A 13,708-nucleotide genomic window follows, 5' to 3' on the forward strand; every position below is an offset into this window, starting at 1 on the left:
GTTGGTTGACCCACAATACCCTTAGGGAGGGAAATTCCAGAGTTTTGATCCAGCGACATTGAAGGAATGGCGATATATTTTGAAGTCAGGATGGTGAGTGGTTTGGAGGGGAACGTGAAGGTGGTGGTGTTCCCATGTATCTGCTGCCCTTGTCCTTCCAGATGGAAGTGGTTGTGGGTTTGGAATGTGCTGTCTGAGGATCTTTGGTGGATTCTTGCAGTGAATCTTGCAAATAGCACACACTGCTGCTACTGAGCGTTGATGGTGGAGAGGTAGATGTTTGTGGATTTGAGGCCTATCAAGTGGGCTGCTTTGTTCTGGATGGTGTCAAGCTTCTCGAGTGCTATTGGAGTTGTCCCCATTCAAGCAAGTGGGGAGCATTCCATCACACTCCTGACTTGTGTCTTGTGGATGGTAGACAGGCTTTGGGGAGTCAGGAGATGAGTTACTTGCTGCGGTATTCATAGCCTCTGACCTACTCTTGTAGCCACTGTATTTATGTTGTGAGTTCAATCGAGTTTCTGATCAATGATAATCCCCAGGATCTTGATAGTTTGGGGGGGAAATCAGCGATATTAACACCATTGACTGTCAAGGGACAATGGTTATGTTGTCTCTTATTGGTAATGGTTGTAGCCTGGCAGTTGTGTGGCATGAATGTTCCTTGCCACTTGTCAGCCCAAGCCTGGACATTATTTAGATCTTGTTGCATTTGAACGTGGACTGCATCAGTATCTGAGGAATCATGAATGGTCCTGAACATTGTGCAATCATCAGCGAACACCCCCACTTCTGACCTGATGGTGAGGGTAGCAGCTGAGATGGAGGCACCTTCATGGCAAACTGAGCTAATGTGAGGATTGTACCCAGGCTGTTGGGCATCAGTCTATATCACAAACCAGCCATCCAGCCAACCACACTAACTGACCCACATAACCCAGCCTCCGAGTACCTCTGATCCATCGATTGACGTTTTCTTACTTACGTGCATCTTCCTCTGTGTGACCAAATCCTGTAATCCAACAGCCTATCCCGTCTGGAAATTGTTGATCATAGGTTGGCAAACAGGCAGGTCTAATTTTATCTAGAAAAGATATAAGGCCAGTCACATCATGGAAATTAGGGTCAAGCAACCAAATAATTCTGCTCACACACAATCACAAGTACATACGCAGTCGCGTGTACACACTCAGTCAAGTGTACAAACTCAGTCACATGTACACACTCAGTCATGCGTACATACACAGTCACATGTACACACGCAGTCACGTGTACACCTGCAGCCATAGAGTCATACAACACGGAAACAAATCTTTCAGTCCAACCAATCCATGCCAGCCATAAACTTAAACCAAACTAGTCCCTCCTGCCTGAGCTTGGCCCATATCCCTCCAAGGATTTCTTATTCATGTATTTATCGGAATGTCTTTTAAACATTATAACTGTACCCACATTCACTACTTCCTCCGGAAGTTCATTCCACACATGAACCACCCTCTGTATAAAAAAGTTGACCATCATGTCTTTTTCAAATCATTTCTTCACTCACTTAAAAAACCCCCTAGTTTTTATATCACCCAGTTTAAGAGTGTTGAGCAGGCTTTGCTTTAACTTTAAAAGACGACAGAAGCCTTTATTCTGCACCTAACCCTGTCCTGTCCCGTTCCTGGGAGTGTTTGATGGGTACAGCATCAAGGGGCTTTCCTTCCAGTTTTAAAAAGGATAGAGAAAGCTTTACTTTCAGTTTAATAGAGTAGAGGAAACTTTACTCTGTATCTAACCCTGTGCTTTATCTGTCATGGGAATGCTGATGACAACAATGTAGAGGGAGTGTTAGTTTCAGTTTAAAAGAGTAGATGGAACTTTATTGTGTATCTAACCCCATACTGTTCCTGTCATGGGATTTCAATGGGGTTAGTGTAGAGGAAGTTTTACTCTGTGTTTTACACCCAACACTGTGCTGTTCCTGTCGTGTGAGTGTTTGATGGGGACAGTGTAGCAGGCAACGTGTTCTGCATTGAACCCATGCCTCACTGAATTTGTGTTAAAGATGATGACAGTCTAGAAGGAAACCTCGTTTCACTGAGACTGATACATTTCTGCTTCTTGGTGATGGAAAGCATTTCTAAGCATAATTTCTAGTCTCCTTCCTATCAGAAGGATGTTGTGAAACTTGAAAGGGTTCAGAAAAGGATGTTGCCAGGGTTGGAGGATTTGAACTATGGGGAGAGACTGGATAGGCAGGGGCTGTTTTCCCTGGAGTGTTTGAGGCTGCAGGGTGACCTTAGAAAGGTTTATAAAATCATGAGGGGCATGGATAGGATAAATAGACAAAGTCTTTTACCTGGGCTGGGGGAGTCCAGAACTAGAGGGCATAGGTTTAGGGTGAGAGGGGAAAGATATAAAAGGGACGTAAGGGGGAACTTTTTCACGCAGAGGGTGGTATGTGCATGGAATGAGCTGACAGAGGAAGTGGTGGAGGCTAGTACAATTGCAACATTTAAGAGGCATTTGGATGGGTATATGAATAGGAAGGGTTTGGAGGGATATGGGCCGGGTGCTGGCAGGTGGGACTAGATTAGGCTGGGATATCTGGTCGGCATGGACGGGTTGGACCAAAGGGTCTGTTTCTGTGCTGTACTTCTCAATGACTCTATGAGTCTAATTTGAATCATTGATGGTAGCCTCTGTAAGTGAGACCTAATGGTTTGTGTGGAGGTGCAGTGAATGTGTCACATTGCAGAGTTTTCTTAGTCCTGAGGCTTGGTAATAACAGAACAAATAACAAAGAATAGTCTAGCACAGGAACTGGCCCTTTGCTCCACCAAGACCACACTGACACATGAATGGTAATAGATTGGACATTGGTTAGGGCTAATGATCATTACCATGAACAGTACCTGTAAACTGCAGAGGATTTGAGAGCTTCATCAAAGCAACGTCATTGTCATTGGTGTCTGAGCTGTATCTGCTGTGAACAACAATCCTCGACACAGAACGGAGAGTGGCTCTGTATAGTTCCCGTTGGGAAATGAAACCACTGTATACTCTCCAATAAATCGGCTGATAGCTATCATCTCTGGAATCAAAGCAACATCGGTTTCAGGAACAAATCGCAAGGAAACAAAGCATAGACTGTGTGACCGCTTCACAGATCTGCCCGCAAGGAAGACCCTGAGCTTCCCGTTGCCTGCCACTTCAACACCCCACCCTGTTCCCTGGCCAACATCTCTGTCTCAGGCTTACTGCAGTGCTCTAGCAAATCTCAGAGCAAGCTGGAAGAACAACATACCATTTTCCACTCGGGGACCCTGCAGCCTTCTGGACTCAACAGCGAGTTCAAGAATGTTAGGGTTTGAGGCACCTTCTCCAATGTCCTTATCCCACCCCACACACACACCAGACTTTGATATCACGTGATCTGCTATTACACATCAGTCTTCGTTAACCATTATTCGTTCACTATGGATATTCATTCTCCCAGACTGACCGTAATCCATTTCTTTGTCTGTCCAACTATTCTTCTCTCTCTTTGGGCTCTATCCAGTCATTTACTCCTTATGGCCTTTCCCCCACCCTCTTATCTGTAAAAAAAAACAACATTTTACTAGCTACCATCAGTTCTGAGGAAGGGTCACTGGACCTGAAACTTTAACTTTGATTTCTCTCCATAGATGCTGCCAGACTTGCTGAGCCTTCCCAGGAATTTCTGTTTTTATTTCTGATTTACAGCATCCACAGTTCTGGGTGTAGGTTTGCTCGCTGAGCTGAAAGGTTCATTTCCAGACGTTTCGTTACCCTACTAGGTAACATCTTCTGTGGGCCTCAGGCAAAGCATTGCTGAAAATTCCTGCTTTCTATTTATATGTTTGGGTTTCTTTGGGTTCGTGATGTCATTTCCTGTAGTGATGTTATTTCCTGTGATGAAGTCACTACCTTTTCCTTTTCTCAGGAGTGGTAGATGGAGTCTAACTTGATGTGTTAGTTGATAGAGTTCCGGTTGGAATGCCATGAGGAATTCTCGTGCGTGTCTTTGTTTGGCTTGTCCTAGGATGGGTGTGTTGTCCCAGTCATAGAGTCATAGATAGAGTCATAGAGATGTACAGCATGGAAACAGACTCTTTGGTCCAACCCGTCCATGCTGACCAGATATCCCAACTCAATCTATTCGCACCTGCCAGCACCCAGCTCATATCCCTCCAAACCCTTCCTATTCATATACCCATCCAAATGCCTCTTCAATGTTGCAATTGTACCAGCCTCCACCACATCCTCTGGCAGCTCATTCCATACACGTACCACCCTCTGCATGAAAAAGTTAGGTCTCTTTTATATCTTTCCCCTCTCACCCTAAACCTATACCCTCTAGTTCTGGACTCCACGACCCTAGGGAAAAGACTTTGTCTATTTATCCTATCCATGCCCCTCATAATTTTGTAAACCTCTATAAGGTCACCCCTCAGCCTCCGACGCTCCAAGGAAAACAGCCCCAGCCTGTTCAGCCTCTCCTTGTAGCTCAGATCTTCCAACCCTGGCAACATCCTTGTAAATCTTTTCTGAACCCTTTCAAGTTTCACAACATCTTTCCGATAGGAAGGAGACCAGAATTGCACACAATATTCCAACAGTGGCCTAACCAATGTCCTGTACAGCTGCAACATGACCTCCCAACTCCTGTACTCAATACTCTGACCAATAAAGGAAAGCATACCAAATGCCTTCTTCACTATCCTATCTACCTGCGACTCCACTTTCAAGGAGCTATGAACCTGCACTCCAAGGTCTCTTTGTTCAGCAACACTTTCTAGGACCTTTCCACTAAGTGTATAAGTCCTGTTAAGATTTGCTTTCCCAAAATGCAGCACCTCGCATTTATCTGAATTAAACTCCATCTGTCACTTCTCAGTGGCCCATCTGGTCCAGATCCTGTTGTAATCTGAGATAACTCTCTTCGCTGTCTACTACACCTCCAATTTTGGTGTCATCTGCAAACTTACTAACTGTACCTCCTATGCTCGCATCCAAATCATTTATTTAAATGACGAAAAGTAGAGGGCACAGCACCAATCCTTGTGGCACTCCACTGGTCACAGGCCTCCAGCCTGAAAAATAACCCTCCACCACCCTCTGTCTTCTACCTTTGAGCCAGTTCTGTATCCAAACGGCTAGTTTTCCCTGTATTCCGTGAGATCTAACCTTGCTAATCAGTCTCCCATGGGGAACCTTGTCGAATGCCTTACTGAAGTCCATATGGATCACATCTACTGCTCTGCCCTCATCAATCTTAGTCGAAGCGGTGTCCTTCCTTATCTGTATGTGAGGATACTAGTGAGAGAGGGTCATGTCTTTTCGTGGCCAGTTAGTGTTCATGTATCCTGGTGACTAGTTTTCTCCCTGTTTGTCCAATGTGGTATTTGTTACAGTTCTTGCACGGGGTATTTTGTAAATGACATTAGTTTTGCTCATTGTCTGTGCAGGGTCTTTCAAGTTCATTAGCTGCTGTTTTAGTGTGTTGGTGGGTTTGTGGGCTACCATGATGCCAAGGGGTCTGAGTAGACTGGCAGTCATTTCCGAGATGTCTTTGATGTAGGGGAGAGTGGCTAGGGTTTCTGGATGTGTTTTGTCTGCTTGTTTGGGTTTGTTGCTGAGAAATCGATGGACTGTGTTCATTGGGTACCCATTCTTTTTGAAGACATGGTGTAGGTGATTTTTCTCTGCTCTGCGTAGTTCCTCTGTGCTGCAGTGTGTGCTGGCTCAATGAAATAATGTTCTGATGCAGCTTCCTAGAAGCATGGCATTCCAACCGGAACTCTATCAACAAACACATCGAGTTAGACCCCATCTACCACCCCCTGAGAAAAGGAACAAGAAGTGACTTCACCACAGGAAATGACTTCACCAACCCAAAGAGACCCAAACATATAAATAGAAAGCAGGAATTTTCAGCATTGCTTCGCCTGAGGCCCACTGAAGATGTTACCTAGTAGGGTAACGAAATGTCTGGAAATGAACCTTGCTGCTCAACGAGCAAACCTACATCCAAAACCTCAACCTGAGCTACAATTCTTATCAAAATTCGCTAAAATCCACAGTTCTTTTGGTTTTACAAAGGGCAAGGATCTTCACTCCCTCTCCTCAGCTTGCTGCCTCTTTTCTCTGACTCTCTCCTGTTTTTCCTACTCCCTCCCTCTCTCAATGTTGCTCATTGACAAAAATGCCCATTCCTCAGCTGTGAGCTCCCCTCATACCCAATCACACCCGAGCTTCATTTGCTACTTCAACCCAAGGTTTGAATGATGTTTGGTATCACTGGCATGATCCCCACCAGTCTAGACTTCCTGCAGTCTGGATTGAAGGCCAGAAATAACTCAGAAAGATTCAGTTTTGAAATTTTCTTTAGGGTTTCCCTTTAACACTCATCCAGGCCCACAACCTGAGGGAATGTGATGGTCTGGTGGTATTATCACTAGACTATTATTCCAGAGAGAAAGTGAGGACTGCAGATGCTAGAGATCAGAGTTGAGAGTATGGTGCTGAAAAAGCACAGCAGGGCAGGAATCCTGATGAAGGGCTTATGCTGGAAATGTCGATTCTCCTGCACCTCAGATGCTGCCTGACCTGCTGTACTTTTCCAGCACCACACTCTTGACTATTAATCTAGAGACCCTGGTACTATCCTGGGGACCCAAGTTTGAATCCTACCATGGCATTTGGTGGAATTTAAATTCAATAAATATCTGGAATTAAGAGTCTAATGATGACCACATAACCATTGTGGATTGTTGGAAAAACCATCTGGTTCACTAATGCCCTTGAGGAAAGGAAACTGCCATCCTTACCTGATCTGGCCTACACATGACACGAGACCCACAACAACTGGTTGACACTCAACTGCCCTCTGAGTAATTAGAGCTGGGTATTAAACTCTGGCCGAGCCAATGATGCCCGCATTCTGTGAATGATTTTTTTTTAAGAACCCACCGTTGACCTTTCACTTAACTTAGGGCTTCCTCCATCCCCAACCCCTCCCCACACCTTCTCAACCCCTCACAATCCCCTTTGGACAATATTGTTCATTTGTATGATGGCTGAAGAGTAACATAATCACTGTCTCCTCAAAAAGAGCCCAGGTTCTTACTCACTCGAAGAAGCAATGGGTTGCGGTGATGATCCAGTCCTGTGAGATGATCGTTGCACCACAGACGTGTCTTGACTTGTAATGGAGACTAACTTGCCAAGGCCACTCCCCCAACTGAGCTGGGACTCCACCCACAATTCTTGTGGAGGTTTTGATCTTCTTGCCACAGTCTGCAAACAAACAGGTTGTTTGGAAGTGAACGCGACATCCAACTTTAATGCACCGCCCTGTTCCCTGACCAACACCTCTGTCTCAGGCTTGCTGCAGAGTTCCAACGAATCTCAGCGCAAGCTGGAAGAACAACACCTCATCATCTGATTGGGAACCCTGCAGCCCCTCTGGACTCAATATTGAGTTCACTAATTTTGGGGCCTGAACTCTCCCATGTCCTAGCCATCCTACTCCGCACACCAGGCCTTGTTATCACACAGTCTGCCATTAAACACTACCTATTGTTAGCCATTAACACTGTCCATTAACAGCTATTCACCCTCCCAAGCAAATCGTTATCCACTCCTTTGTCTGTCCAACTGTTCTTCTCCCACTATGGGCTCTGTCCCTGTCTATCACTTATTCCTTATCCCCACTCCCCACCCTATCTTCTGCATGCAAACCTCCATTTTCCTAGCCATCATCAGTTCTGAGGAAGGGTCATCGGACCCGAAATGTTACCTCAGATTTCTCTTCACGGATGCTGCCAGACCTGCTACGCTTTTCCAGCAATTTCTGCTTTTGTTTCTGGTCTACAGCATTTGCAGTTCTTTTGGTTTTAATAAAAATAAAAGGTTGTTTATGTTTGTTGTTGCTGGAGATTCCTATTACATCAACAGGATTGGAGGCAGCCAAGGATTTCACAAATTATCTTTCCAAATTAAAGGACTGAGATAGATAATGTTTTTGTTAATTAGAGATAATAAGAGATATTGGCCAAGGGCAAGTATATGGAGTTCGGCTAGAGATTAGCTTCAATCTCGTTGAATGGTGGAATAGGCTTGAGGGACTGAAATGCCTACTCCTGCTCCTACATTGATAAAATAATGTGGAGGTGCCAGTGTTGGACTGTGGTGGACAAAGTTAAAAAATCACACAATGCTAAGTTATAGTCCAACACTATTCTTATTTGGAAGAACTCCAAATAAACCTGTTGGACTATAACCTGGTGTTATGTGATTTTTTTTTTACTAATAAAATAAAGAACCACAAATGCTGGAGATCTGACAAATAAAAAGAGTACTAGAGAAACTCAGCAGGTCCGGCACCATCTGCGGGAAGAAAGCAGACGTACTGTTTCAAGTCCAGTTCTGATAAAGAGTCTCTGGACTTAAAACGTTAACTCAGCTTTCTTTCCATGGATGCTGCCAGACCTGTCCCATGTTCCTATGTTCCATTGACCTTTCCATGACATTGTGTATAAAATAACCAAGGCCATGTGTTCCTTCACCATGACCTCCATACAGTTTCTGTTCAAGGTTTATGCACTAATCATCCAGCTTAGAATCAGAGGGCAGAATATAATGCCCTCTCTGATGGTGAGTTTGTTAGAGGGGAGGGTCATGGGTGAGGTTTGCTTTGCCTTCCTACTTGTTTCTCAATTAGGATGCATGTTGGCCTTGGAGAAGATTTTAAAGAATGATCCTGGGGATGAAGTCCCATCATATGAGGAGCAGTTGAGGACACTGGGTCTGTACTCTATGGAGCCTAGGAGAATGAGGGGATGATCTAATTGAAACTTACAGAATATTGAGAGGCTATGGAGAAGATGTTTCCACTAGGAGGAGAGACTAGGACCCATGGGCATAGCCTCAGAGTGAAGAGATGACCCTTGAGAAATGAAATGAGGAGGAATTTCTTCAGCTAGAGGGTAATTAGTCTGTGGAACGTTTTGCCATAGAAGTCTGTGAAGGCCAAATCATTGAGTGTTTTTAAGACAGAGATAGATAGGTTCTTGATTGGTTGGAGGGTCAAGAGTTATAGGGAGAAGGCAGAAGAATGGGTTGAGAAACATATTGGCCATGATTGAATGGCAGAGCAGAATCGATGGGCCTGATGGTTTAATTCTGCTCATTTGTTTCTGAAGCATAAGACCATAGGACAATCTTCCTGCTGCCAATCAATGGGTCAATTAAGGGCCTTGTCCTGCTGTTATTGGTAGTGACTGACCAGCAGATGGGGCTGTTACACTGACCCGCAGTGTTTGATCAAGGGACCCATGTTGGAAATTGGGTCCCCCTAAAACCTGAAGTTTCCTTGTATTTACTATGCATCATGAGATTTCATTTAATAGCTATTACAGCAGTAAGTGACCTTCCAAAATCCTCTCACGGGAAAATGCAAGGGAAGAATCAGAAGAAACACAAAGAGCAAAATGCACAATTACCTAATGTCAGCTGCTTATCAGGCATCAAATGAACCTTCTTATTGCTGAGTTGTTTTAGATAAATGAGAAGGTTTTACTTTTAGAAAGAATGAAAAGTAACCCTCACATGCAAATGGGCAAGAGGACATAGTCAATCAACATCATAATTGGCTGCCCATGTCTATTGGCCAAAATGGTTCAGACAATTAATTGACACAGAGGAGATGGCCTGCTCTTTAAGATAATTAGAACAATAAGTGCTCGCAGGCAGAGGGCAGTACTTATCAGCATCTTGTAGGTAATGTTACTCAGGGGATGATCTTCATCAAAAGGTCCTCAGGTCTTCTCCAGATGGAACGTGGACTGGATGAAAAGGTGAAAGAACCAGGGAAGAGTTCCCTAATACTTCTGGGAGGGAGCAGGATGCTACCTTTGTAACTTTAATGAGACCAACACATTCTGTTTGTTCTCTGTATCAGTCAGCCATCTGTATGATTGTAAAGCCATGATTGTAAAGTTGCTTTATCTAATTAATTAATGTATCATGTCTGAACTGCTGCTTCTTAACAAACTCAATAAAGTGTCAGAAAGTTATTACAAATTGTCGACTGCTTATAGTAAGTAACTATGATCATGAATCCCGAAAATCGAGAATCAGCATTGGGAACGTGGAGGTGAGGAGCATGCTGCTTTCTGAGAGCAGGCAACACATCCCCAGTTCCCCCACCCCAAACCCTGCACCACCAAACCTCATTGGGCATTTCTCAAAATTCCCTGCCCACTCTCAATAATTTCAACGCATATATCTGCAAACACCCCTGCTCCTGCACCCCTCTCCTTTTTTATTATGAATTCAGGAGATCTGAGCATCACAAACTGGACCTGTGTTTATTGTTCTTCCCTGATTGCCCTTGAGAAAACGGTGGGGAGCTGTCTTTTTGAACCCGTTTGGTGTAGGTAAACCCACAGGTGGCTTTTTTTGAAGGGAGCTCTGTATAAAGCATCTACTAATTCCTCCTGCCTGCTTCCCTGCCATTCTTTTCTGATTTATATTTTATCTGCCACGTGTCTGTCCACTTCACTAGCCTGGCTATGCCATCTTTCCATCAGTCTCACAACATTTTATGTCATCAGCATATTTTGAAATTGTGCTTTGCACACCCAGGTCTAGAAGGTTAATATCAATCAGGGTTTGGGATGTTGCCACTGCGGTTATTGCTCGGTAATCATAATAAACCTTGCTAGTATTAATAATACTGTCTGTGCAAAATTATTGAAAAGTTTATCTATACTATCAAATCTATAGCATTACCTGTACAATTGCTTCCATTGTACTAAGGTGATTGGCTCTGTCATATCATTAAAACTATTGGTCTGGCAATATTATAATCCTCAACGTCTGCAGCAGAGGCAAAGGCCGTTTGCCCCATCAAGTCCGTGCCAGTGAAATCAACTATCTTTCTACTCGAGTACAACTTTCCACAGTTCTCCAGCATTTGACCCATAGCTTTGTATATCTTGCTAAATAATATTATGAACATTATTGGCCTTGTAGTATTTCTAAAGGACAGTATAGGGGGACTTTACCCTTTATCTATCCCTGTGCTGACCTTGTCCTGCAAGTGTCTGATAGGGACACTGTAGAAGACCTTTTACTCTGTGTCTAATTCTGAGTGGTTTCCAGTCCTGGGAGTGTTTGATGGGGACAGTGCAGAGGGAGCTTTATTCCGTATCTAACCTCAATGCTGTCCCTGTCCTGGGAACGTTTGTTGGGGACAGTACAGAGAGAACTTTTTTCCCTATCTAACCTCAATGCTGTCCTTGTCCTGGGAACGTTTGTTGGGGACAGTGCAGAAGGAACTTTATACTGTATCTACCCTGTGCTGTCTCTGTCGTGGGAGTGTTTGATGGGGACAGTACAGAGGGAACTTTATTCCGTACATAATCCTAGGCTGTACGGGTTCTGGGTTTATTAGATGGAACTGCATTTCCTGACTTGAAAGGATCTAATTGTCTAACACCAATAATCTAAATGAACACAAGTGCAGGATCAGTTGTTTGGCTGGAAGGAGGAAATCTTACCAATGCATTTGAGAGAAACAGTATCTCTGGTAGAACATTGCGCACTGAAACACAAAGGTAATTCACATGACATCAGCACAAAACACAAACAGGTCCATTCAAATCAATGTAACAGAGTTAAGTCATTACAAATCAGTTTGACAAAGATAGGTCATTGTAAATAATTGAGCTGTAGCCTTGGGTTCTTTTAATAAAAAATTTAAATCAAGTGAGAAAACCTGACTGTATTTTTATAAGTGATAAATGTTACATTCAAACTCTGCCAAATTATCTACCCTTAGGAAAAAAATCTGATTGCTTCCCTAAAGCAATGAGATTGGATTACTTACAGCATGGAAACAGGCCCTTCGGCTCAACCAGTCCACACCGACCCTCCAAAGAGTAACCCACCCAGAACCATTTCCCTCCTAACACCAGTGGGCAATTTAGCATGGCCAATTCACCTGACCTGCACATCTTTGGATTGTGAGAGGAAACCCACACAGACACAGGGAGAATGTGTAAACTCCACACAGTCAGTCACCCAAGGCTGGAACTGAATCTGGGACCCTGCTGCTGTGAGGCAGCAGTGCTAACCACTGAGCCACCATTCCACCCTGCCACCCTGCTTCCTCTCCTGATTGTGCTGGAGTTCAGCTCTACGGGCTGCAGTTATCTGCCTCACTCTTTGAGTTCAAATTTAATACATACATGTAGCCAGTGCGGAGAAGGGCCACAGATCATGGTGCAACCCCTGTCTGTTGTCTTCACTCATGCAGTAAATGGAATCAGATTCCTCTGAACCTGGAGGAGGAGTACTGTCTGGGAGATGCTCACTTTGTACCGCACGGAGCCCAAATGGATCTAAACCTGGCTGTTTGCTGTAAAGCTCTGTCAAGCATCAGACAGTGCTTGCTTCATGGTATGTGTGTCTCAGTCCCACACCCCTCATGTGCTGGGATTCTTACAGAGATAATTTAATCTTGCAATTATTGATCTAATTTATTATTATAATTCCATCCTTGATGTAGAAACTTATTCCATGACCAGACCCCCAATTTTTGTCTTATTTCACACCCAATGTTAACATCACACCACATCAGGTTCTAGTCCAGCAGATTTATTTGAAGCACTAGCTTTTGGAGCGCCGCTTGTTTATCAGATAGCTGTGGAGCAGGATCATAAGAAAAAATTATAGCAAATTCTGAGTTTTAGGATCCTGCTCCACAGTTACCTGATGAAGGATCAGTGCTCCGAAAGCTAGTGCTTCCAAATATACCTGTTGGACGATAACCTGGTGTTGTGTGATTTTTAACTTTATCCACCCCAGTCCAACACCAGCTTCTCCACCTCATTAACATCCAATCACATACCTGCTGCTCAAGAGGCTTTGTATTTTTGTTCCTGATTTTGTTGAGTTGACCACAAGGCTTGAAGACTGATCATTGATTGTTTTCCCAGACTGGAAAGAACTGCCAAATAGTTACACAAGATGAACAAAGGCTAGTTCAAGAGGCAAAACATCAGTATGTTCGCTTCTCAAAAATACTGCTGTCCCTCTCATTTACAACAAAAACATTAGCTGCTTATAAAATCAGCTATGTAATGTGTTTAACATAGCAAATAGTGCAATCACATATAACATTGAAGACAGAAACTGGCCACTTTGTTCAATCAGTCTTGCTAGTCATTATGCAGACACGGAGAATGTGCAAACTCTACACAGTCAGCTGCCCAAGGCAGGAATCAAACCCAGGTCCTTAGCACTGTGAGGCAGCGGTGCTAACCGGTGAGCCACCATGCCACCCAATATGTGAAATGCAGAATTGTTTCTAGCACCACTTGCTGTTCTACACCAAGTGATTCAGAAATGACTGAGAGAGAGCTGGATGAACGTAAATCCCACTTTCAATTTCAATCAATCAACACTTAATTCTTTATCTTTCCACTTTCCTCTAGGCTGCATTTTAATGCAGTGAGTTCAAAGTTCTTTCCATAACTCTGTCTCTTTTGGGTGAGAAAGTTCTCACATAATCCAGTTTTCCTAAATTTAACCTACTGCTTAGTACCCATCACAGGAGGGGAAACATTTTTGGTTAATAAAGCATTAACATTTACATCTCAAGGGCTTGGATATAAAGAAGGAAACTTTG

The 13,708-nt window shown here is 43.7% G+C and overlaps 1 protein-coding gene across 1 annotated transcript in view; it reads right to left on the reverse strand.

Moving 5' to 3' along the window:
* LOC122540595 (transmembrane protease serine 2-like) overlaps window positions 1-13,708 on the reverse strand; it is a 53,622-nt gene that overhangs the window by 12,662 nt on the left and 27,252 nt on the right. Inside the window, exons 6-10 of the mRNA XM_043676509.2 lie at window positions 12,929-13,027; window positions 11,577-11,620; window positions 7,143-7,308; window positions 2,901-3,079; window positions 986-1,084 (exon numbers count right to left, since the gene is read on the reverse strand). Of these exons, the coding sequence (XP_043532444.2) occupies window positions 986-1,084; window positions 2,901-3,079; window positions 7,143-7,308; window positions 11,577-11,620; window positions 12,929-13,027 (587 nt within the window). The remainder of the gene's footprint in view (window positions 1-985; window positions 1,085-2,900; window positions 3,080-7,142; window positions 7,309-11,576; window positions 11,621-12,928; window positions 13,028-13,708) is intronic.

Source organism: Chiloscyllium plagiosum, unplaced genomic scaffold (genome assembly GCF_037043375.1).
Source record: "Chiloscyllium plagiosum isolate Xiang-an unplaced genomic scaffold, Cpla_swu_hap1 HiC_scaffold_29, whole genome shotgun sequence".
In the NCBI taxonomy this organism is placed as follows: Eukaryota; Metazoa; Chordata; class Chondrichthyes; order Orectolobiformes; family Hemiscylliidae; genus Chiloscyllium; species Chiloscyllium plagiosum.